Source organism: Copidosoma floridanum, unplaced genomic scaffold, assembly GCF_036245765.1.
Source record: "Copidosoma floridanum isolate Cflo_tuat_1 unplaced genomic scaffold, Cflo_Japanese_pri ptg000017l, whole genome shotgun sequence".
NCBI classification, from domain to species: domain Eukaryota; kingdom Metazoa; phylum Arthropoda; class Insecta; order Hymenoptera; family Encyrtidae; genus Copidosoma; species Copidosoma floridanum.
The window spans coordinates 9,770,028-9,798,024 of NW_028321894.1; the positions used below are offsets into that span (position 1 = coordinate 9,770,028).

At 34.1% G+C, this 27,997-nt stretch overlaps 2 protein-coding genes across 2 annotated transcripts in view; one reads left to right on the forward strand and one right to left on the reverse strand.

Moving 5' to 3' along the window:
• The window catches only part of KaiR1D (Kainate-type ionotropic glutamate receptor subunit 1D), a 1,638,136-nt gene that overhangs the window by 1,437,180 nt on the left and 172,959 nt on the right, over nucleotides 1–27,997 (forward strand). The window lies entirely within an intron of this gene.
• Nucleotides 679–27,953, reverse strand: LOC149374636 (uncharacterized). Its single transcript, XM_089592423.1, is given in 7 exon segments — nucleotides 679–909; nucleotides 18,885–19,111; nucleotides 19,313–19,480; nucleotides 26,726–26,999; nucleotides 27,158–27,325; nucleotides 27,327–27,625; nucleotides 27,710–27,953. Coding segments are annotated over 7 exon segments (1,611 nt in total).

Below are 27,997 nucleotides of genomic sequence, written 5' to 3' on the forward strand. Positions count from 1 at the left end.
CAAATAACTATTGTTTTTGTATTAGAACAGTCGGCGAATAAAAGTTTTATACAGAATATTTTTGAAGTTATAAAAGATTCTCTGAGTTGAAAGGATTTGGTGCATCGGCCGAAAAACAATAGAAAAAAATTTCTACCATCTTCGTGGAATGATCTTGCCCTATGTTGTCATGAAAAAGAGGCACCTTTCAAAGGGCCTCTAGAAAAATGTTGTTAAAATGTAGATAAAGAAGACCACCATGCAGTCTCTTGAAACTTTGCTGTGATACTGGCTCGTCTTTAAGAAGCTTTTAACTTTCTTAAAGAAGTATCATCGGACGACTTGGAATGCAAAGTTCCAGACATCAAGCTTGCAGCCCCTCAAGTCTTGGTGGCAGCTCGTAATCGAGCATTTCGATAACTTCGTGTCTCAGCTGCCGTCAACACCAAACTCGCGGCCCGTCTAGCTCTGGCGGCAGCTTGCGATTCAGCACTGCTACAACGTCACGCTCCTGCCTCCATCAACGCCAAGCTTGCAGTTCCTTCAGCTATGACGGTAGCTTGCTATCCAGTGTCGTAACGACTTTGTATTTCAGCCGCCAATAATGCTGAGCTTGCGGCGCGGCCCCTCCAGTCCCGATGGTAGCTCGCAATCAAGCACTCTGACAACGTCATGCTCTGGTCACTGTCGACATCGAGTTTATGGCCCCTCCAGCCCCAATGGTAGCTCGCAATCGAATGCCATGACAACGTCGTGCTCTGGCCGCCGTTTATGCCGAGCTTGCAACCCGTTTAGCCCCGGCGGCAGCTCGCAATCCAGCGCCGCTAGAACGTCGCGCTCTGACTGCTGTCGATGCCAAGCTTGTGGACCCTTGAGATCCTGCGATAGCTTAAGATCAAGCGCCGCAACATCTTTACGCTCCACCAATACCTAAAATTCATCATTCTTACCTCTGAGGAGGGTTAGACGAGATGCATACTTTGACAGCTCCAGATGAATCATCTTCCGAGTAGGACAGCGAAAGTAGTCTTAATTTAAACTTAGTGAGTTTTTAACCACGTTTTAGAGGAAATTAGCTTAGTACTGAAAATTAAACCCGATCACAACATTCTTGAAAACATATTCTCTATGCTTAGAGATAATGCTTTATTACCAAGCAATATGTCCATTCTGACTCGAATGAAGGAAAAACCGCTCTTAATATTTTATGGTTAACACGTTTTAAAAATGCTGTGTCAACAATAAAAGCTTTCAACAAATTCGGCGACCTCTATAGCTCAGACCCTACGAACAAAATGTTAAAAAAGCTTTCTGACTTAATGTTGAGTAGTTATATTAAATATGCTGTCTTCAAAGATCTCGAAAAGCCTGAGTTAGAAAAATTAGCAAACTATACATTAAAAAAAGCTGAAATTATTATTGCAACAGAGATTTTTGGGTTTTGTTCTTGAGAGCCGATTGTGACATCGTTTAGAACTGAAAATTATAATTTGGAAAGAGAGAAAAGCTTATTCTTGATGGACGTTTCGTAAAATGACAAACAAAACGTTGAAAATGGACAAAGTAATTCGATGTGATATGTACAATTCCATACAACAAATCATCTAGTTGAGGACGGCAGAGAGATTTTTTTTAAGTCCAATTTCTCATAGGTGAAGAATAGTCAAAACAAACAAATTATGTTCTGTATGTTTGGGAAACGGTCACGTTCGGGCAAACTGTCATTAAAGTAACTGTAAAAGGTGCGGTCCGAAAAATTACGAGTTCTTACATCGAGTACCGTCAAACACTTCGAAAATACTCTTTTAAAATCAAAAAAACTCAACTCTGAAGTTTCGTTGAGTGAGAGCAAAGACTTGTGACGTTCATTTGAAGATTGTTTCTTTAACAATTGAAGGACACAAAAATTACAAGCGTAATAATAACTGCCTCGACGAAGGTTTCACAGCGACAGTAATTCGATCCAATATCGTTGACGAAATCGGTGCTAAGATTTAAAATTAAAAACTATCTGCTAACAGTTTTGGGGGATCAACCTTTACAATAAAAAAAGTTTCAATTACCTTAAAAAATGGAAAAGTATTTTTAAATGTTTTAGTCGTCAAAGATCTTCCACTATCATCTCAAAAAATTTATAAATAACTTCCATAGCTATGTTTTGAGCGATCGGGTATTCGTTTATGCATTTTGTTTCCCGCCAGGTTGATTGATCAGGATTACATTAATATAATAATTTCCATTAAAATGCATGAAATTGAAAAGGATGCTTTTTTTTACTAGATATTTACTTGGTTGGAATATTCATGGTTATTTTAAAAGAAAAACTAACACGGAAAACAATTTTCAGATAAATACTGTGACTATGACTCTGTAGTCTCAATGCTTAAGTTGGAAAGCTTGTGTTGATAAACTTGTTAAACTTGTTGAATTTTATTTTGATTTAGACACGATAGGATTAACTGATGAAAAGTTCGTCAGTGATGAAAAAGAGCGATCTTTAAAAATTTTAGAATGGTCAAGCAGATACATTAATACCTCTTGAAAGTTAGGGTTTCTCTGGAAATCTGACGGCGAATATTTCTCAAACAGTTGAATCGTAGATTTACAAAGGTTATTATTACTTGAAAATAAATTAGATAGAGATTCTGAGTAAGCTTGTCAGTATTATACAGAGATGTCATGGTTGTAAGAAATAAAATTTGCAATAAAATGTGAAAACGATTTGTCTGATACCAAAGTGAGGTATTTACCGCACTTTAGAGATCAAAACACCAACAATCCAAGAAGAATCTGACTAGTTTTTGATGCTGCCGCTTAATCCCATTCAATAAGACCATTTACTACTGAGTCAACGCCGTTTTTTTTGCGCCTTTTACTTAATTGGATTCCTAAGATAAGAGGGTGAAAAAGTTTACGCTTAATTTGGGATAACTTATCATACAAACTCGATTTCATATGGAATTTTTATAACCTTAAGACTAGTGTTATTGAATATAAAGAGAGACTAACTAAACAACAGTTTTTATTAGTAATTATGTCAATTTTTTTCCCTCTTCGCCTTTTAACACCCATAACAGTATATTCTAGAGTTATTACGCAGTACGTATGGAAAATCAAAGTAGATTTAAATGACGAGATCATAGAAAAAAAAATTGTGAAATGGCATGTATATGTAAAAAACTTACACCCCTTAAAAATTTGTCAAGTTTTCCAGTGTTGTAAAGTATTTCATCATCAAAGACATAAGGCAAAATTTAATATGTTTGTGATACGAGCAAAAGGGCATACGCTGCTATCGTTTGTGAGCGATTCTTAGTAGACGAGGTTTTTTTTTAAACATCAATAAAAGCCACGAAGAGTCGTATCACCACAATCAAAGGCCTAACAATTCTCAAACTATAGTCACAGGGAGCCCTTTTAGCATCAAGACTAACACAAATTAATAAAAATGGTTATGAATTTAAAATTATAATGTGCTTAGTTTGGACAGATTTAGTGACAGTTTTATTTTAGATTAAAAAAGACCAAAAGGAATTTAAAACTTTTATCATACATTGTCTAAATGATATTCGAGAAATATCAAAAGAAAGCGAGTAGCGTTAGGTTCCCTCGAAAAAAAATCCGGTGGATAATGGTACGCGTTTTGTACCTGAGAGTTTGAGCGAGAGTAGCCGTTGGTTTTTAGGTCCCGGTTTTTTGAGAAAAATTGAGCCGGAGTGGTTGGAACGAAATTTTATAAGAGTTCAGTGATATCTCATAAAGAAAAATTTCAGGTTTTTTTTATGCAAATGGAGAAAACTTTGATTGATTTTAAACGCGTCCCTTCTTGGCATCGTCTTTTTTGAACAGTTTGTCAAGTATTTATCTATTTTACAAAACTAAGAAATTATTTAATAAGAAACAAAAAAAAACAAAGTAAAAACTTTTTACTCACATTCATGCAATTGAAAGCAACAGAACTGGGTTCTGGAATTTTTAAAAAACTTTATTTGGCAGAAGAAATGAATTCAATAAACAAACATATCAAAATTCCCAAATATCGTAAGCTTATGAATGGAGATCCTTTGTTTGATGACAATAAAGTTTTAAGATTGAACTGCAGACTAACCAATTTTAGAACTAAAGAAAATTTAGAATCTCAGTTAACTGTATTAAATCGTAAAGAAGTTATGACAAAACTTTTAATCGAATACTATCACGAAAAATATTTACATGGAAGTCATGATACAGTTTTAAATGAGATACGACAACAGCTTTGTATTCTTGGCCTACGGAAAGTCTTACGCAGCTTAATTTTTAAATTCTTAAAATGTTAATCACGTTAAGAAAAATCTTGAAACTCAAAAATGGCTGCACTGACACCTGCTAGACTTGCTCATGAGGCAAGGCTATTCTCTTGTTGTGGTTTGGGTTTTGGTTTATTGTTCGTTAAAGTTGGACGAAGAACTGAGAAAAGGTGAGGTTGACTCATGACTTGTATTACAGTCAGAGCTATCTCCTAAGAACTTGCTAGCACACTTTGCTCTGACTTAGCTATTCTGGCTCTGAAGAGATTTATAGCACAAAGGAGCATCCTGAAATATATTTATTTTGATAATAGAACTAATTTCAAGGGAATGTGTGTACGGAATTGAAAGAGAAAATTTTTGAGTTGTATAAAAACAGCCAAAAGATCAATTAATTTCTCGCTGATCGCAGCATTTACTGAAGTTTTAGTCCTCTTTCTGTTCCTTATATGAAAGAAGCCTGGAAGAGATTAATTAAATTGGTGAAGATTGCGGTCACCGCAGTTTTGAATGATTAAACTCCACACGAGGAAACATTACTTCGCATTTTTGCAGAAGTTTATTATTCTATCAGTTAACTTCCTTTAACATATGTGTCTTTAGATCCACAAAATCTTAAAGCGTTGACACCTAATCGTTTCTTATTGGGTTCCTCGTTAAGAGAAATTTAATTTAGCCAGAACAAGGCTATTTGCACCTCTAGTCCAAAGCAGTGGAAGATATCTAAAAAGTGTACAGATGCATTTTGGAGTAGATGGCTCCGCACATATCTTCCTTCTTTGTTGACGAAAAAAAAATGGCACGAAGTGAAACCTTTGAAAAAAGGAGACATTGTTCTAACTGCTGGTTTAGACATAGAGCAAAATCAATGATGGAAGGATCGCATAACTTAAGTTTTTTTCAGTTTGGACTAGCACATCCAAATGGTCCCAGTTAAAACTTCTTAAGGTACTTTTTAACGTCCAACAAGAAAACTAGTAAGATTTGTTGAAGCACAAGATTGAGTTTTGTCAAGGGGGAGTAATGTTACGAATGACGTTTTGTATTGTACATGTACGTTTTGTTAAACGTACGCCTGTATTATTGTTTTTATTGTTATCATTACGATCAAGAAAAAGAGGCTACTTTTCCTGTGCTTGGTTAAGTCCTGATCAATGTCGTGTCACGATGAGTTAAAGAAGGGCTGGTTAGGGGCACTCTTTTCTTCTTTATCAACCACCTTAATGATCAATGAAAGGGGAAGGCCACGGAGTGGGGGATTAGAGCGCTTGAACGCAGACGTTTGACCAAAATACGTCTTTTTTTTGTTAACTAACCTTATTTCCTTGACAACCAAAATATTCAGCTTCCTTTTTTTTGAGTGTCCTTTTCCAACAGCCAAGCGTCAGAATCTTTCCAGTATGAGATCAAGGAATAACTTTTGTTGTATCAAAACTATTGACAAATAAAAGTTTTATTTAAAATGTTTTCGAAGTTATTTGAGTTTCTTCGAGTAAGCAACAACCAGTCAGTCTGATGACCAGCAGGATGCCTGACGTCCACCGTCAAGACTTTAGAGTTGAGAAGTATCGTGTGTCGTTCCGTTTTCTTGCATCATGGTAGGCGTCATGAGCGCCAGTTGAACACCTTGAAACCAATCCAGAGTAAAGGATAGAGACGAAGAGGAAAGGTGTGCATGTGTGTATACGTGCAGAAAAAAGAGTGAGAGAGAGTACAAAGGTACGAGAGATTACGTGTGCAAGAGAGATTTGATTGTAAACTTTATTTAAGTCAAGGATGAAACACCCGAACGACAACACACTTAATAATACAAATATAACAGATGCATAATTAACAACATATAATGTACTAAAAATAAGGTTAAAACTCAAGTGTAACATAACATAATTTGAGCTGCATAATTTTAAGCACAATAGACTTAATTTAGTAGGTATAGTACTAGTTAACAATAGTTTATAAGAATCTTAGTAACAATTAATTAAGCAAAATAAGCTCAACCCAATGCCAAAGTTCGTAAATATAAATATTATCAATTACTTTTTATTCTTTTTTTTATTTTTTATTTCTTATACCATTCCATCAGCCACGGTTAATAATCGCCTATACAAAAAATTCTTAAATTCATTTGAAGTTTCGTATGGAAAGCAATCCACCCTTATATCGCAAACGATAGAGAAAATCATGCACTCGTGAGCAGATAGCAGCCACACGCCTATTCCATGTAATATCGTCGATAAGAAAGAAACCTAAGTCCTTTACACAATTACGTTAGAGAATAACATGCGTACCAGCCAGGATAGGCGGCCATGCCGCCTTGTCAACGCGCAACAAATGCTGATGGGTACCAATTCATATTGCCTTGAGCTTTTTCTAGCTGAAATCAAACCCATGCTCACCCGACCATGCCACTATACCATAGATGTCCTGGTTCAACAACTAAAACGTGCGACGTGTATCAGATAGAACGCATTGAATATAACACTGCAGGTTGTCTGCGAAAAGCACACCCATACTATGGTGCAGTATTGACAGCACCGAATCCATAAAGATAAGGGAAATAGTAAGTCTCATGAAAGAGGCCTGCGGTATTCTTGGAGTGCTGGGTAAGAAGTCAGTAAATCACCATTTAGATCTAATACTACCTGAGATTGACCTGACAAATAACTGTGAAACCAGGTAACAGCATCGGCAGAAAAATCCATGCCAGCCATAACACGCAGAAACACGGCATGATCAATCAAAACGAAAGCCCTCTTGAAGTCAAATAATACAAGGATAGTAATGATACCACGCTTCATCTCCAAAGAAACGCCCTCTGTAATCTTTAGGAGTGCCGATTGCGTATTACGGTAGCACCTACAGCCCGACTGCATTGGTGAAACAGAATTTTGATTGTCTAGAAATAATGACACTTTCCGTGTGACAATTGCATCAAAAATCTTAGCAAAGTGGCCCAGTTTTGCAATAGGCCTTACATGGTCTGGACCGCTTAGTCGGGGAATCTCAACTAAAGGGGCAATAACCGGTTGTTTAGAGTCGGTCGGGTAAGTACATGTGGTAAATAAATGATTGAAAACAGACGGTAAAAAGGAACAACAACAGTAGGTAAACAAGGCAGGGACTGGGACATCTCACCAATACAGGGACTGGGCCACCTCACCCATACAGGAACTAGGCCACCCCTACCCATACTGGTACTAGGCCACCTTCTCCTTCATCACAGCTCCGTTCTGTTTGAAATGTAGTTTAAGAATTGTTTATATTTCAAAATTATTTTTATTCCATTGTTATTTTTATTTTTCTTATTTTATTTTTATTTCATATTTAATATTATATTCATTGAATATTTTAAGGTTATATCTATTAATTTATATCAATATTTAAAATTTAATATTATGTTTATATAATAAAACATTCTTCTCTTGTACAAGATTTAAACCTAGGTCTCAAGGGTTATAGAGTGGTATGCTACCGACTGTGCCATTGGATGGCGCATGATGTTTAATGATTTAGGTGATGACTGGCCACTCTATGATATAATATATTAATAATTATTAACACAAGTGACTATTAACTAAAAATGTGGGGACGCCTACTCGCTGCTTAATAGATAAACAGAGCAGGAACTAGGCCACCTCACACATACAGCAACTGGGCTCCTCCACCAATACTGGTAATAGACAGACCCTGGCCCAGTCCCTGCGCAAGGACTGGGCCACCTTACCCATACAGGGACTTGGCCGCCCCAACCCATACTGGCCCTAGGCCACCTCCCCTTCATCAAAGAAGATTGCACGCCCCTCCTTCCGTGCCTATGTTAGTTCCTGCGTGGTGACGAGCACAGGCTGTTTAAAATATAATTTAAAAAAGTTTTAGATTTCGAAATCATTTTTATTCCAATGTTATTTTAATTTTTTATTTCTTATTTTCATTTAGAGTTCAGTATTATATTTATTGCATATTTAATATTTAGAACTTAATTTTATAACAATTTGTTATTTAATATAAATATTTTTAGTTAAATATAACATTTATGTCAAAAAAAATTCTTCCCTCGTACAGGATTTAAACCTTGGTCTCCAGGGTGTTAGACTGGTATGCTACCGACTGTGCTATGGAAGAGTTGGAAGCTACCTTTACTAATACTGACATGTTTGAAAGATGGTATCACACTGTCTTATTGACATAAAGTGTAGATGTCTGAAGGATAACTTAAATGAGACTTAATAATCATCTGGTGTTGTTGTAAAAATGACTTGAAGATGATTGAAAAATGACCTTGAAGATAACTAAAAAGTGACTTAAAAATAACTTTAACATGCTTTTTTCACTGCTTATACCACTAAGATAATTTAAAAAAGTTTAACGTTATTATGATGTTTATTTTGTGGCAAGCTTTATAAGAGCCCCAACTAATCGCTCTTATCCGTAAGGTACAACCATCGAATTTAACCTCTCCGAAAGAAGTGTCACCAAATATTTAGTTTGTTTATTGAAAAAATAATTAATGGGATGATTCAAAAGCAACGGCAACATCCATTCTATGCACTTACAACAGAGTGAAGGGGAAAAAGTTTTCTAATATTATTCTTAAACTTAAACAATTGATAAAGGTAAACGTTTAATATTTATATATATGTTTATGTCATAAGTAATGTTCTTCAATTGTATTGATTCTTAGAATTGAATAAATGTAAGACGAAAAAAAATTGTAAATGATAAGAAATTACAAAAGAAAAAAGAAACTGTTATTATGTAAGCTAAAAATCAAAATCCATGTGTGAGAAAATCTTCTTACAAATCCAGATTCTCTTTGATTATGAAGAAAAAAAATTGTTTGTTTTTCACATCCCTTATAATACGATGGATTCTTGAACATAGAAGTTAAATAATTGAAATTTTTTTTCTTTATCGGTTCAAGTAGTGGAGATTTATATGTAAAAGTATTTGAATTATTTGTTACAAGTGTGCTTGTTTCTTCTTGGTTCACGCTTATACGGACAAAATTATATTTTTTCCATTTTTTATTTTTTCCTAAGCATTCAATGAAAACTTATTGGTGCATTAAAATTAATATTTACCAGTGGAAATGTATCATTCATACTTTCTTAGAATACATATAAATAAGTTCAAAAACATACACTTTTTACTTATAAATACATGTACAAAATTCAAACTGTTACTACTGTAAAAAAAAACTTTAATTAAATATCAAAATGTATAACGATGTTAAATTTCAAGATTGTCTTTGATTATGAAGAAGAAATGATTTTGTTCATTGATTCTCGAACTAACATTTGCAGTTTTTTCATTAGTTAAAATGATTGTGATTTGTATAAGGATTTTATTAAATTATTTTTACTCATATATTATCTTGTTATTTTTATCAATTACTAAATTATAATAAATAAATTTAAATTAATTATGGTGTTTTTCTCATTAAAATAAACCACATTGTAATACTACCTGATTTTCATATGGTTTGCTATATGAAGATCAATGGGCTCAATTTAGTTTGCAAATTTCGAAAAGGAATTCATGTGTATGGTTTTTAATACCAGTATAGTTATGAAAAACCTTATTCTCTTGTATGGAACGTGTGCTACTGCTGTTGTAAGTAAGATTTGATTTAAATAATCTTTAAAGCAGTCAACTACATATTTTAATTTAATTAATCAGGTGTGGTCTGTTATTATAAAATATACTCACAAAGAAAGTGGTGAGGGCGTCATCCCCACCCCTACCAGTGAAGAACATCTATGTATTTTTTTCTCCTTAAACTTTTCTTTTTTTTCAATTTTATTATGAAATCTCACAAATCATCATAAGAGTCAAGTATATCATCATTTAGTGTATCCACTGTATCACTTGAAGTGAGCAGTCAGTCCCTTAAAGCAGAAGCATTATTTAAAGCAAAAACAGGTTTTACCCATAAATAATGTGCGAAACATGCTTTGTAATAAGCATTAATTTTTCTGATAGTAGGACATCCTAAGTCTTCAACATTGCAAACGTGATTAAAACATAAAATGAAATCATTAGATTGATTGGAAAAAACTTGACGCATATATTAAATATACTGTTCAGATAATATTTCTTTCAACCAGTTATTTTTCTCCAAACCCTTGACGTTGATAATCTTGGTATCCTGAAAAAAATACTGAATGATAAAAATTACTTTGGATAAAGATGTACTTCCAGAATTCTAGGATATTCCATGAAAGTTTCTTTCAAGTAAAGAATTAACCATGCGTTCCTCATGCAAAAATTTAGACCATTTACATGGGAAAGAAGAATAGAAAGCTGCTAATTGCGCATTTTTCTTTAATTGTAAGTTAACAACCTCATTTGAAATAAAAATGTTAGAGGATTTTCGAAAACCCTGAACATCAACCACGTCGTCCATGATCAAAGAGGTCTGATCTCTTGACCAGGTCGTTGTCAACTAAGCTCTCTTGCTCTAACCAGCTTCTTATATTCACTTTTAATGATTAATTTTTTCCTCACTCTTCATTAACTTTTATTATAACTTTACTCCAACTCTTAATCCTTACTTTTTATCTACTCTCTTCGTACTTTTACCTACACTGTCATCTCACTGGAAAATTTAGAGGTTCTGCACATAAAAGTGCAATATCAATTATCAGAATTCAAGATTAGTTTCAGTTATATCTTACTATCTCACCAGCTACGACTCGCACTTTATCTTTAAAAAGTTGGCCACCAGTAAAGACTTTGAGGGACGTGTCAATCTTATATCTAAGAACGAGGAAAAGTACATTTTATTCACAAAGCACATAAAGGGCAGGGACATCAATTTGCGATTTATCGATTCGTTTCGATTCATGCCCTCCTTCTTGAATAAATTGGCATCATATTTAGACAAGTGTGAAATTAGTAGCAGTGAATTCCAACGTGTATGTAGTGAGGAGCAGATGAAACTTTTGCTGAGAAAGGGTGTATTCCCTTATGATTCTGTTAGTTGTTTGAAGAAGCTAAGAGATAGAGAGATTTTCTCTAAAGCTGCATTTTATAGCAAGTTGAACAATAGTGAAATTTCTGATACAGATTATGAGCATGCACAGAATGTATGGAGAACATTTTAAATTTAAGCGCTTGAAGAGTATTCCGATTTATACTTGAAGACCGACGTTTTGCCGTGGGCAGACGTCTTTGAGAATTTTCGCTCCACATGCTTGGCAGCATAAGAGTTGTATCCTGCACATTATTACACCACGCCCAGTCTAACATAGGATGCCATGCTCAAGCTCACCCTAATCAAATAAGAGCTGCTCACAGATGTAGATATGCTTTTATTTGTGGAAAAAGGCGTCAGAGAAGGTGTGAGCTAGTGCTGTTATTGCTACGCTAAAGCCAACAATATGTACATGGAGGATTATAATCGAGAGGTCGAAGACAAAAACTCCATGTACTTTGACGCAAAAAACTTGTATGGATGGGCAATGACAGAGCTACTACTAGAAAAAGACTTCCAATTGGTTGATATAGAGTCAAACTTCCTCGATATATCAGACGATGATGAATATGGCCACATACTGGAAGTAGATCTGGAATATCCAGTAGTTATCCACGATAAATACAAGGATTTACTTCTCTGTCCGTAATATATGGCTCCATCTTGGATCATTGGTTTTATATATATGGTTAAATTATATTATAAAGTGATGTAAGAGATCTGAGACAATACCTCTCTCATTGTATTTATTTTCTGCTCCAAGTTTGCCATTTTCTGTAGTACACATTTCTTCTCAACCACGCAGCTATTTACCTTGCTGATACCTAATCATTTCTATTTCATTCTGAAAAATGTTAGATTTACAGAATCGTTTTGGCAAATAGCTGCTTCAACATTGTACAGTCTTTTGTACAGTTTAATATCATATTGTGCATCTGTAGTGAGTTTATTGCCAACATCCAAGGGGCCAGGAGTACCTTAGCTATCCTCTCAACTCTCACGTCCAGACACGTAGATGCTCATTTTACTACTTAGGTGAATGCATCAGTATATATACCCAGCTTCATGCAACTGTTTAATAATCGATATTATTTCGTCATTATGGCTAAGATTTCCTGCAGATCTTTCTGCTATAAGTAATTAAAGGCGATTAACCAGCTCATTTGCATCATCTTAATACACATAATCCACTTGCTGCTGCATTGTTTTAGCAATTTTAAAGTGAGGTTATAATAATCTACCCTTTTTGCTAGCACTACGATCGAACATTGGAGCTATAATATCATTAAATTTATCACTCTTGTGCGTCCTGATAGGTCTATTTCTAATAAAGTCCCTTCTGAGGACACTTAAGTCATTCAGAAGCATGTAATATTTTTCTAAATCATCTATCAGAATGTTATTTTAACCACTCCCCTATCAACCTATCACTCATTGGAAAGCTCAACTCACCCATCTTAAAATGATTATTTTTAAAGTTTATCAAATAATTACCAAGCTTGTATGATCCACTTTGTTTTCGCACTCCATAAACGAAATCTAATAAATCTCTTTGATCTTTATGAACTATTTGTAAATACACATTGTCAAGAGGTGAAATGGTAATTTTCATTTTAATATCATCGTCATCATTCTCACTTTGACTAACAGCAGACTCAAACGTTAAATTATCACTGCATCTCTTTTTTTAAATTTATTTTATGGTAAGTAGTTTATTAGGAATAATAAAACTATTTCTTTTATCTTCGTCATAGTGAGGATTTCCCGAAGAGGATCAGTAATAGGTTTAAAGGTCTTATCAAGAACTTTTTCTATCTTGTCTTTTTCAAATTTTGATAATTGATATTTCTTTTTGACGGCTTCTCTGGCGTTAACCAGCTGATAAAGAACATTTTTTTTTCTTTGTACATGTTGATGCTTCAACGTCTCAAAGTAGACAGAATGTAGTAAACTATGGGCACCTTATATTTATAGTAAAATTGTTAAAATCCTTGCAACATCGACCACTGTTCATTTTTTATCTTCATCGATGACAACAAAACTGTATTCATTATTATTTACACAGTGTTTTGGTACTTGCACGTACAATTGGCATAGATAGAAGCAGTCCACATTTTTGAGTCTTCACATATAGTAGAGAGCTCTTACATTATTCTGCTTTTTACCATCTATGTCGTCAAAAATCATAATAGAGTTGAGAAGTGCATCATCTGGAGAGACTACTGCTTCACGTTCACTAAATGCAAAGAATTGTATGTCACCTATGGACTCTAACAACTCTTGCGAAAACTTGTACTTTGGCTGATTAAGCAACGTTGAGTATAGATAGCAATGTTCAAGATTTAGCCCATTGGGGTCTATAATCAGTACTAGCCGACTGTTTGTTTTACCACAGTTGGATAGACTGCAGAATACAGCTCGAATACTGTTTAAGAGTGATTCACTGTGTTAGTTCGAACGCTTTTCCTGTTTCACAACAGCGTCAAAGTTTTGAGCTTGTAATTCTATACTTCGCTTTTTGAGACGCACATTTGCATGGTATAATGGCTAGATAATGGCTAATGAGATAATTAAATGCGCAGTGCTTTTATACCCTGTAAACACAATGCTTTTAGACAAAGGTGCTTAGTCGTCATTCAACCGCTGAAGCAGCATGATTATCCATCATGCAAGAAGAGGTGGTCTTTTGAAATGGGTTATAAATACTTTACCTGTAGAATTATCCATACCAGGCTACTAAAACTGTGGCCCTGGCACTAAACTTGTCTTACGTCTCGCCAGAGGTGATGAGGTAATAAATTCACTGGACGCAGCGTGCAAGAAACATGATATAGCCTATTCTTAGAGTTTAGAAAACATTGAGGCTAGGAACTGAGCAGATAAAGTCTTAGCTGAGAAAGCTTAACAAGGAGTATAAGCCAGAGATTTAAGTAATGGAGAAAAAGTAGTTGGGCTAGCTATTGGGAGTACCATGAAGCTTAAAAGTAAATAAGGTATGGGTGTGAAAAGTAAAAAAAATAAAACCTTGTACTGCTTTGAGTATGGTTATTATAGCTGCATCACGAAAAATTAATAGCAAAGATACACACAAGGTTTTTGCCTTGGATTTAAAAAGAGCACGTAGTGCAGTTAAAAAAGCAGGTGGTAAGAAAATTGTAAAAATTTTACGTGTTTTAAGTCTTTCTGCTCAAACTGGTGGTGTGCTACCTCTTTTACTCATATTTGCTAACTTTAGTGCAACCGAAGCACTAGCTAAGGGTGTAGGTAGAATATTAAAAAGTATAAGAGCAAATAAGACTACTAAACAGCAACTGCAAGAAAGTCAAAGACACAATAAAACTATGGAGACCATTGGACTTGGAGAAGGTCCAAGACTTCAACCATATAAAACTGAGTTAGGTATCTACTTCAAATCATATGCTGAAAAAGGTTTGAAAAAAAAGCTTGAAGTAAGACTACCCACTAGAGCTCTAACGAATGTTGATTTATTAAATTGTGCTTAAAAGTTAAAAATCCCTAATTTCTTGAAAGTATTTATGCGAAATGACTTACCAGTTAATGGACCTCGTTATCGTGAAACTGCTATACTTAATCTTGGTGATTAAAAAGGTCCTGGAACACACTGGGTGGCATATCAAAAACGCGGTAATGAAGTTGTCTGTTTTGACAGCTTTGGTGATCTACAACAATCCATCGATTTAATGCTATACTTGGGTGTTGGAAATATCAAGTAAAAGCATATTAAATATCAAAATTACGATTCTCATGATTGTGGCCAATTATGCTTAAAATTTCTCTCAAAAAGTAAATAAGGCATTGTCATATCGCAAAATCATTCATTTACTTTTGAAAAGTCATGAAAAAAGAATTGATACTTACTTTGCCATAAACTTCTTCTGTATTTAAAACATAGTATTTTTCACCTATCGAGTTATCATAAAAACAAAACTACGTACTTAACTTGGTAGAATTCTAACATTCAATTCAATTCCAAATATTGACGTCAGTAGTAATAAGTTTTACGTTGCTGATCAAGTGGTCTTTTTTCCAACAGGCAGTTACAAAATTTGAGATATCAAGTCATTTTTAGTTGACGTATTACAGTTTAACGATATAACAATTGATTTCAAACCTAACAATAATACACTCCGTAGTGTACTCACTTGTAGTCATACAATTGATTTTAGACAAAAAGATTATGTAGGCCGTCTTTTGAATTTTACTCAACGTCCCTTAAAGAGAGCACAAACTACCGTTTAGATTTACCTGTAGCTATTCTCAAAGTCAACGCACTGAGAGTTAAGTGTGATATAACTACTAGAGCCCATATAAACGGAAAAAAAGTTCATACGATTCACAAATTGTTTTCCAGCTATACCACCAGGTTATGAAATCATCGATGTACCATCATAAGTTATCAATTTAACAATTGCTCGACACATTATCGACTATATACAATTACGCATTGTTGATTAGGACGGTAACTGAGTCAATTTTTATAAAAAAGTCATAAGCGTAAGGTTACATTTAAAACCTTTGTTATAATGAGGATCGTATACAACAAAAAAAGGTATGTATGTAGCTTAACATGTGCTTCAGCAGCCAACAACGAACAGTCAAAATGTCATCACGTCAACGACAACTGACACGTCAAAACTTTCAGTTCTTCAAAAGTTTAGGATTAGAAATAAAAGGCCGTGGTAAAAACTAACTTGTATATTCTTGTTTTGTTGCGTCAAACATGGAAGAAATTCTGAGCATGCAGTCTCCTGTCACCTCTAATAAATCCATAGCGCACTATAAGATTCATGCTCATCAGCCATACGCATCCGTAACTCTTGATGACAGTGATGAAATCCGTATATCAATTCAACATCAGGACTTATATCTGCTACCATCTCCCAGCTCGTTACACATTTATGGAAAATTACATGAGACTGATGGAAATACAAAAACTGCAAATACTGAGCTAGTAAATAATGTTACTTGTCACCTATTTAATGAACTTAGATATGAGTTGAACGCCATTGAGGTAGATAAATGTAAAAATGTAGGTCGAATAACCCTCATGAAAAATTGGTCAACACTCAGTCCAGATCAAGATATATTGAGTTGGAATGAGGATTGGAAGAAAACACATGCTCTTAGTCTAATGGAGGGTAGCTGCTTTGATTTTTTGTTCCCTTTTAGCATGATTTTAGCTAAAAATCTTAGTTGAAGAATTCAACAAAAAAGTTTTTAACTAATAAATCATCGTTGCCTCACCGTAAAGATTATAAGTGATTGTAACTTACAGATAACATATCACGGTGATGAGGGTAAAGCTATAAGCGCTGATGGATAACTCTGCTAACATTATTCATCTATCAACTGTCATGAGACAAGGTCAGAGCACAGAGAACAAAGAGTACAATAGAAAATAGAAAGAGTGTAAAAAGTTTATTGACAGGTATGTCAAGAGGACTGAACAGAAGAAAAAAGAATCAGGAGAAAGTAATAAAAAATAAAGATTCGGTAGGCAAGTATCAAAAAATACGATAGTTGAAAGTTTGTAAGCAAATAATGGATTACAAAGTTGATATGCAAGGCCTTAAACTACCTGTCAACAATTTAGTTTTTAAGGAATTAGCTATACGACTACTTCATTCTGATTAGAAACCTGCAGTATTTCACTTCAAAGAGCTATTTCCATGGCAACGACTCTCAGACAAATACAGAAGAGAAAACTTATGGTTAGAACGCCGTTTTTATGGTATACTGTGGGAGTCAGGAAATTTTCCGTACAATACTATAGGAACAATTTTGCCAGAACACTTACACGATGCAAGAAAAGTGTATATGTTTGGATCACAGAGGTAACAATGGTTGGAAAGATTTGAATTGAAAGTTTACTATACAACAGATTTAGGGTATTCTCTGACCAGTAAAATAAAACTGGCTACTATTTTCCCTCATCATAATGAGGCTTACAAGGCAAACTGTGCACATCATAAGGTTTAACTGTACAAAAAGTTGTGTTTAATTTTTTTTAAGTCACTTATTAGTTATAAACAAAGTCATCTTTTACTTCTATTAAAAACATTTTTAAGTCAATGCCAGATTATCCTAAGGTCATTTTCAAGTTATCTTTAAGACATCTACACTTCATATCAATAAAAAAGTGCAGTACCATCTTACAAACATATCAATATTAGTACAGATATCTTCCAACTCTCCGATAACACAGTCAGTAGCGTACCTTTCTGTGACTCTGAAGTTCAAGGTTTCAATACGAGTGAGAGGAAAATTTTTTATTTGAAAATTTTTTACAATAAAATAAAAATAATTTTAAAATCGGAGAATTTTTTAAATTACATTTTAAATAGTACGTTCATTCAAATAGCGTCGGTATAGTAGAGCGCTATCAGGCTGCAATCTGGCAGTTTAATGACTTACATACAATAGGTCGAATAGAACATAGATATTGATCTAGATCACCTCATATTTGGGCCAACTCGGAGCTGGGCCACCTCGGAGTTGGACCATCGTGGTACTAGCACAGGCATGGGTGGTGGTGGCCCAGTACCTGTTTGGGTGGGGTGGCCCAGTCCCTGCCTAGTTTAGCTACTAAAAACAGACAAATAATTACAAAAATAACGCAGGGACAAACCATCAAAACTATGGCCTTTGGTTTTAGCCATGCAGCTCGCTATGGCCTGTCAAACCTTCAAGGGGGACACACGTTGAAAAAAGAAGTTGACCTTATCAGTCAGGACTGCAGCCAAAATATGTCGTCATTCCTTTATACTGCACAGTGGCTGCGCACAGGTAGCATCAGAAAAATAGGGTGATAAGACATTGGGAGCAAAACGTGTCGAGGGAGAATCAACTGTGTCACCCAATAAACCAAATCTGCGCAAGAGCCTCCAACAGGCCGCCGATTCACGTGAACACTTAAGTGAACGCTACAGATACTCATCTCGTTCCACTGATAGATGACCGACAGTACTTAGCAACTCTCTTACCACTTCACGTTCTCTTTGCTTCATTATAGAGTTGATCGCGAATCCTACACCAAGCTTTTAGTTGACGATTGAACCAAGGCACGGGCCCATGATGTACACTATGTTGTACTAAATAGGCATGAACATTATGAAGGGGAAGCACAGTTGTACTAAAATTTTTCACCAGAAGATTGATACTTGCGGGCACATCGGAAATTCTCAAGTCCAGCAGCCGTGAGCAAACATCCGCACAAAACGCCTCCCTTTTGAATCTGCAAGAATCTGGTATCGGATTTCTAACTAATGTATGGGGTGATGCAATATTCTATTTAATATACGAAAAATCATGTTCTTTCGTACACGGGGCGTCGAAAGACCAAAAAAGACGCACTTTATTCTTGGAATCCACCAATATAACATCAAGCATAGTATCAGTAATGGCACAGTCATGCGTAGTGCCAAAAGGAACCGTGAACACTAAATTTTCAGAGGGTAGGCGATGCAAATGAGCCCCATATTCAATGCTAAGAAGATCTGAATTAAGGTGTTCTGCTACAATCATGTTTAAAAAGCCAGTGGCCACACACTGAAGGGTACTAAAAACTTGGACAAAACGTTCCCCTTCCGATGTACCAAAGCCATCAAAATACACACACCAGCCTGAATCCTAGTATTTACAATCAGGTATTTCGTCTCATTAAGCCTTGCTATCTGAGGAGCCAACACAATACCATTGCAAAAACCATTGTGCACGTTGCATGCCATTCCACCAACCTGCATATAAAGACGTCTACGACTAGGAGCCTTCAGCCCCCTATCATTGCGCACCAAGTCATACCCCGGGATGTTAAACAAAGATGAACAGTAGTTGGGCATCAGCCACATTTCTAAGAGCAAGAAAACATCTATATCATATCATGACAAATAGTGGGCTAAAAGCTACAGATAGGCCATGCGAATGAAAGGAGAATTGCCTCTAACAGACGTCACACACTGCGCTCTAGGGAGTCATGTCAATGACGATAGATCAGCCTAAGTATAAAGAGTCAAACGCCTAGCAGCACTATACCATTGCTGAAACAACTCACTACTGCGCTCCCAGATGTACGCATAGCCCAAAGCCCTGGCCCTTGCTTTTGCCTTCAGGAGCCGTGCATGAGTGAAGGAGAGCAGCATCTCAAGAAACTTGATCTCACTATTAACAGCAACATTGTCTAACAGACGCGAAAACTTCATTAAGCCAAATTCTTTGGCAGCTTTTAAAATGAAATTCCGACAACCATCCGACTTTACTTTTACAGCAAACGAGACAAATAGAACACTTCCTTTCCTTTACTTAGCCCCAGACGGACCCACCTGCCCCTCATGGCATCGCAAAGGAGTCATCGTCAATATATCAACACAGAGTCTCTGCAGGCTTAATAACGCAAGAACTCTCTGAACAAACTCAAGAGGCTAGAAATTTTTAATCGACAGCACTCCTGTTATCTTGAAATTACGTAATGTAAAGGCACTTTTATTTAAGTCTCGAAGACGTCAAACCTCCTTGCGCAAGCTCGCATTCTCCTCTTTAAGCTGTGCAATCTCCCTAGCGATCACACTGACTCTAACCTCAACCTTCTTGACAATTGCATGCTTGAATGGCATATGCCTGAATAATTCAGCAAACTGCTGTTGACAGGTAAAAGTTTCCCAACCGAGAGTAAGAGATAAGAGTGAAAGATAGAGAAAGAGAGAGAAGCTAGAGTTGCGTGACTAAAAGTGTGGCAATCAAAGTAGGACGAGGATGAAAAAGAGAGACTGCAGAGAGAAAATAAAGTAGTGTAGGATGAGTCAGACGATGGATAGTTATTTCTTGGTTCTGCTAATGCTAACGTACTCTTATTTGGCAATCGTAATTGTACAAGTATATATTATACTTTAAACTGCTCATTTACATCAGTTCAACTCAGCGACGATTGCAACTGTTTATATTAATAACTTGTACTAGAAATTTTCTACTAGTACTCTTTTTAAAGGTGAAAATTTAATTTACACAATAAAAAAAATAAAAGAAAAGTTTGAGGGACTATAATTTAATCTTTATTAATACATTTGTTTTCTAAAGCATTAAGTACATCAAATTTTGTCTAATAATAAAATATGTTAAGTTAGCAGGTGTATTTTATCTAGCATTATTTTGATGCTCGGTGGTTTCTTAGAACATAATCTAACCCACAGACAAAACGTCAGTCATAGTTTTAAGCAGCAGATCTGTCCGTGGAAGCTCACCTCAAAAAAAAAAGAGGTCAAGTGCTGATTACTAACTCTACATACATTTTATCACCTTTAGTAGAAACAAGCAGTCAATTTCTTATAGTTCTCTAACAGTAGTCTTGTTTTCTATCACTAGTTTTTTCCAGTGTTGCGATGTACCCAAAACTTCTTTTAAGCGCTTTCGGCTAGTACAGCAAGTGCAGAAGAACCGCGCTGTCTTTCTTACCAACTAGATAGGAGTAGGGGAGCCCCTTGACCTACTCTTTCATTAAAGCTTCATCCACTTCTCACACCTTGAGTATTGGTTTTAACTCTAGCACCTGGTGTCTCTCGATGTTCGAGCGGACTAGCTGTTTTGCTGATGCATGACTCGTAGCTACGTTCTTTTTGATTCCTGACCATGGCACAATTTATTTTCTAGTCTTTTCATTATAATTTCGTTATTATTATTGCCACTTTTGTTATTATTATTATTATTATTGATATTATTATTATGATTGTTATTATGATTGTTATTATTATGATGATTAAAATAATATTTACTTAATTATTATAGTAGTTATTATTGCTATAATTATTACCATTATTATGGTTACTATTATTATTAATAATATTATTATTATCAATATGATTTATCAGAAACATAATTAATGGTGCGATAAAAATACTAAAACTAGTAAATGCTCTTTGTTTGCAACCTTGCAGTAAGTATAAGGGCTCATGTTTTTTCAAGAAAAGATTAATTTTAATCAATAAACCTTGTTTCAAAACCCAAAAGAAATAATCTACTTCAAAGCAATCTTTGATTAAGTAATTCACATAAGTACTACAAGTCTGTAATTTAATTACCAATTCTAAAGAACAAATAAATTGTTACATAACTATGCAGTCTTTTTTAACTGACTATTAACGTTACTCTGATGAATAACACATATTTAATAGAAACACTTATAACACATTTTTTCATAAAACATCCCTTAAGCCAACTTATTTTAATAGTAACAAGAAAGCTTTAATTCTTAAGTAATACTTAAAAGTGGCACAAATCCAACCAATTATATATATAAATATAACCTTTCGAATTTCATTTGCTATTGGCACAAAACTTAGTAGTTATTTTACTATTTCTAAGGATTTATTACTATTTTTATGAAGAAAAAACAAAAATATACAAAATCTTCCTCATTATCATGACAGCAGCTGTAAAATAATCATGAATAAAATACACAAATTATAAGAAACATGTAAAACGTAATTATTTAGAGGTTAATAAAGGTTTTGTAATCAGTTACTGATGACACGCTGCCTTGAATTTTTATATCTAGAATAACTGCTGAATCGCATTTATACATTTCAGACTAGAAAGCTCAAAATATTCTTATGAGATTTTGAAATTGATTGCATTATGACTAGAATTGAGAAAAAAAGATCAAATAAAATAAATTACGGTAAGTAAATCATTTTTTTTTCTACTCCGTTTTTCACGTTTTGTATTCATAACAATTTAAAAAAGTTTTTTCACTTCGGCGTTAGAATGTGTAAAAGATGAGATCGCTTCAATTAAATTTTTTTCATTTAGGAACTCTTAATTTTTATTTTCTAAGCAGGAATGAATTCTTTTTCAAAATTCATCCATTTCAACATTGTAAGAGCTAACATCATTTGAAATAAAATTTAATAGCAGCAAAAAAATTTTTTTCTCAAATTATTTTAATTTTATATCTTTCAACAGAAAATAAGTTTAAAAGTTGCTCATTAAGTTACGACTCTGACTCCAAAATTTACTATTCAAAGCATTTGTAGGTAAAAGATAATGAAGAGTTCGATGCATACCATCATTTTTAAAATAATTTCTTGTATTTTGTTAAAAGCAGTCACGAAAGAACTTAAGCAATTTTTCGAACATTTACGGCATGTTGTTCTGGAAAACATTCAAAAATATTATTACAGTTATTACCAACAGTCATATTCTGTATAAGTTAAAAGTCTTTAACTGCTCACAGCTTGCAATTAAAATTTTATTTCTACTGCGTTGGTAAAGAAATTAAAGCCTATTGCTATAAAAAGTTTTGCACATTTATTTCTTAGTTATTTATTAATTACTTATCTCTAAGTTTATGCTTTAAACTTATTAAAATTAAGTAAAGCATAGTATAAATTATACAAATATTCTCTTACTCAGTTATGAATAAAAGAAAATATATATATACATATAGTTAGGTAAGTTTTTTTCTTTATCATTACTTACAGCATACTTCTCATGCGATTTAAGTAAGAAGATGGCTTTTAAAACTGATTCATTTTGAAGTACCTAGTCAGTACAATAAAAAAGCGAAGGCCATCTTGCATTAATTAATTTAAGAAATTTTTTTGTTCAACTATCTTTGAAAATTTAGAACTCTTGTAAGCTTTCACATCTCTTAGAACTATTTTAAAAGTATTAAGCAATCGTTGCGCAACTTTTTTTCGAAACGTTAGCTGAAGTATGACAGTACCATGAAAGCAAAAGACATTAAAAACTTAATTTGTTAAAAAGGTATAAAGAGATTGTTGGGCTGGTCGTAATACTAGCATTGTCGAATGCCAATCTAACTCCGTTGCTGGAAGAAATTCCATGTACGTAAAAAATGTTTTAAACGCTTAAAACTATTTACTTGCACCACAAAATATAGCATTGAATTGGATTAATTGCAATAAACAATAAACTACTTTATATATTTTTCGATTAAAATACTAAATCACAACACAAACAATTTTTATCACTGCAATGTCTATCGATTCATCAACTTAAATTAAGAGTCTTCGATTTTTTTAGGTATTTACCAATTTTTGAAGTTCACAAACGCTCGAAACTTTTTTCATTGAGCTTGCACATTTTTACCTTTTTATACTTATTTTCTCTACAGTTTTCGGTTTTTGCAGAGCTGGAGTATATAAGGTATTAAGTTATTTACAAGATGGATCGGTAAGTTATGTTCTGCTATAAAAAGGGCTATTGTTAGTTCAAACTTTTCAAGTTGATAAATTATATTAGAAAATGGAGAATTATAAGTGGAAACAATTTTTTGTTTTTAAGCCCTTATTTGATTTTTTTTAGTTGCAACTTGCTTGACAGAATCTTGCCTATTATATCACGTGATGTTAATACTGCATAAAAACGACGAGCAGGTTTTCGAACATTTAAAACGTTATGTTAAAGTCGATTTCTAAACAAAGGATCTTCTCACCACTCTAAAACAAAAATGCAACTACCACTATTCTTTTTTTTGATGCGCCAACATCACAGCTACCTTTTAATGGTCACTTGGAATTTTTATTCACATTTAAAAATGTAATTTCTTCACTTATATCAGAAAATTCTTGAATAAGTACAGTCATGAATGCAAGCGCGAATTAAGCAAACAAAAATTGCTCAAAATTGTCCAACCAAAAAGTGAAATAAGCTGCTTTACGAACCCACAAGATTTTATACTGTGCTGAGAGCTTATTACCCACGTATTACACATCATAATCAGTATCGTACTCTTACTAAATTAAAAGTACATCAATGCTACGCTATTTCTATAATGTATTATTATAACATACATATTACTTTACTACCTTGTGATATCTGAACCAGTGTTTCTAACAACCAAGAGTTCTCGCGCGTGCGCACAACGGTTTTACTCCCTTTCCAACATTTTTATAAACATACCAAAAAATATTTTGTGTTTAACATTACATTATTTAAATTATAAATCGAATTGAAAGGGATCTAAAGACTATTTTTGAACAAAAAATGTGATGCTTTTCGAAAAAGTATTTAATAAATAAAATGACTACTGTAAAAAATGACGCTTGTATGAATGATAAAAGTACAAGAAAAAAAAAAATGCATTGATAAAGAATCGATGGCATATTGGTCAGATTCTATACGCGGGCAAAAGACGTAGCCCACTCGACCAACGTTGAGTATACCCCTCTAAGATATAAGATTATATTTAAGGTGTTAGAGCGAGGGGAGCTTAGGTTAAAGCTAAAGGTAGGGGGAGCTCTCCCTCTACTGCTAGCTTGGTCGGAGAGAGAGTAAACAGTAAAACCGTTGTGCGCACGCGCGAGAACTGTTGGTTGTTAGAAACACTGATCTGAACCTACTTCCTCCAAAGGCAGACACTGAAAAAAAGAAAACATAGTCCATGCTGTATTGCATGTATGTATACTTGAAAAACAACGCATGTCATGATATCGGAACAAACAAGCTCTGTTAATGCTTTAAGTAAACCGCGATTTCCACGCGCAACTTTTAAGCGATGAGTATATAAATTTTTTGAAGAATCGTAGAGACTTGCTTATTTTTTTAATAACATAATGTAATACCGCACAAATTACCCTTAAGTAAATCAATGTTACGCTAAATTTTTTTTTCAAAACACTGCTCATTTATTATTAAATATGCTTATAGTTTTAACATTTTTTCATGTAACTTTTGTTCAAGTCATAGCTTGATCACTTCTTTTTTGAGAATCATACTATTTTTTAATTTTTTCTGGAAAAAAACGTGCTAAAATAACAACAATTATATTAGGAATAACAGAAATAATAATAATAATTATGATAATAGTAATAGTAACAATAAGAATTATAATGAAAGCAATAATAATACTCATAATAATAATGGTAAGAATAATAATAATAATCACTATAGCAAAAATGAATGTAACTATAATAGAAAAAAGTGCAAAGGTCAAGAATCAAAGATTAGCGAGGTATGAGTCGTACGTTATCAAAACAGCTGGTGTACTCAATCATCGAGAGACATAAGATGCTTAAGTCAGAAATATCATTTAGATCGTGAGAAGTGGGCAGAGTTTAGGTTAAGGGCTCGGTAGGGGAGCTTCCCTACTCCTACCTGTCCAGTTAGAAAAAGTCCACGGTTTTTTAGCGCTTGCACTACTACGCGCAGACATAAAGTAGAAATAAAATAGTTCGACTACTTGTTGTACAACAATTTGAAAGATAACCAGATCACTAGGATTCCACAATAAGCAAGGAACTGTACGACATTTGTAGCTGCGTGACTCAATGTGTACGTCAAAGACTTTTGCCTTAACTGTTTACAAGCTTACAGTTCATAATTCGGACTTCGAGAGTCCACAGCTTAGACTAAAGCACCCGTATAATTCAAGTACAAATCTTTGATTATACATCGAATAGTGCAGCTACAAACGTTGTACACTACCTTACTTACTGCTGAATCCTAGTGATCCGATTATCTCTCGAACTGTTGTACAACAGATAGCCAAAATGTTAGAGTTTGACTGTTTTTTGCATGGAGCCGAGAGCACCCAAAGAAAGTCCCAGGTACACCACAACGCTGACTACTCTTCGCATAACATCTTTTTTTTCATACATGTTAAGTATTTTTTTAAAATGATATCATCTTTTTAATTGAATAAGATTCTATTAAGTAACGTTTTTTACCGTTAGCAAAAGGAATTAATAATTTTTTTGGCTCTATTTTAACAGAAATAAGAAACGCATTTTTTTCAAAAGTTTACTTGTAGCAAAACCTGTTAGAGAAGAATTGGCATGTGAAGCGCGTTGAAAGGCAGAACCTTACTTGTATATGTTTATAAACACGTGTATTTTTACATATGTAAACATGGGGCCATCCATAAACTACGTTACGCTGTTTCTGGCCTTTTTTGACCCCTCCTCTACCCCAACATAACTTACCGCAACGTTTTTCCTGACCCCCCCACCCCCCTCCCCCAGTAAATGTTACTTAAATTTTTCTATTAAAAAGTTTTCTTTTTTAAAAAAAAAAATAAAAATTGAGTTGTTAATTAAATTTATTATTAAATAAAACTTTAATTTTAACTCTACATCACATGTACTTTCAAAAGGTGCTACTAGCCACTCGTGTCTATCACTGATTACAGGAAAGGAAGCTATATCATCTGTAAAATCATTATTTGTGAGATCAGAAAATTTAATTTCTACGTCTTCTTCTTCGAGCCACTCTATTATTGGCTTAAGAGTATCAAGTTAACAAAGTAGTTCTGTTTCTCTTTTTGCTAAAATTTTTTTTGCACGTAGCTTTTGATTATTGACTTTTTCATGAATTTCTTTGGTGTGCATGTTTTTTTGTTTTTTTGAAGCAAAATATAATCCACATGAATCACATGTCCTACCTGAAATAAAAAAAAATCGTATGATTTAGTGCTGAAAGATTATAATCACACTTGAGAATAATTAAGACTTGCCTTTCATGTCATCAACAACTGAAGGGCAGTAATAATCATATGGTACAGGAACACCAGTTGTCATCGAGGGTTTCAAACCAATACTTTGTCTGACAAACAAATCAGGGAAGCTATCTTTTTCTTTTGTATCGTCCAGAGTAAGGATTTCAAGTCGTCCGATACGATTTCTGCGCAATGGAAATGTAGAAGGCAGAAAACCGTAAGTGACAGGAAGAACATCTCTTAAACTAATTCTCCATTTACCGCAGCAATTTTTTTCATCACATTTTACGATCTACAATCGAAAAAAATTGATTAATATTACGTATGCGTGAAAATATTAACTTTACTTTTATGTAAAAATTACAAATAGGTTTTTATCAAAAACAGCTATTTTATACAATTATTTACAGAAAAATATAAAAAAATTAATATTAAAAGTCTCGTTGATACCTGGAGAAAATATTGACTTTTTTTAACATGCAAGCTATACCATTCAGGTGATACGTTGCTTACGTCTTTGGCAATGCATTCCGAATCTGTGAATTCTGCGGTCACTGGATAGCCATCAATATCTAGGTAACTCCATACGTTTGCAAGCGTTTGAGCTGCAAATTCAAAAATTCTTTTTTCCGAGTTCCTTATCAATCGTTTTGGCAGAATTGTCCAGATGATATCCAAATTTATCATGAGGTAATATTAAGCCAGCTAACTCATGACTTAAGGGTGCCATACGCCGCTTAACGCGATTATATTCACTTCGTGGTGCGTTAGTTATTATAAAAATGGCATCTAAATTACAGGTCTTAAAATGGTCAATCGCATGACTTATCACTTTGGCGTAGCGTGGATTTTCGTCTGATCCACCATCAGACATTAAAACCACGATAGGTCTTACTTGTTTATCAGTATCTAAAATTAAATATTTTATTATGTAAATTGAATTTTAAAACCAAATTAGGGTAAGAAATTTAACGTGTAAATAATTATTTTCTTACAAAGTATTTTTATTAAAAGATTCCAAGTTTAACAATCTTCTAAAATCATAATCGTGAGTTGCTGCTGTACTTGTCGAGTGCTTGGCACTGCTAATGGCAATGTAAGTAGGCCCTGAGTGCATTACAGTTTTTGGATCACGAATTTTGCCATCTGTAATATTAATGCCTGCATAAAAACTTGGAATAAGCTTATGAGTTGGGGCTACAAACCAATCGTGGTCTGGTGGACTTACTTCATATTCTAAGTGCATTAAGATTGGTGCCTGTATATTTGCAGCAGTGATACCAATTAGCA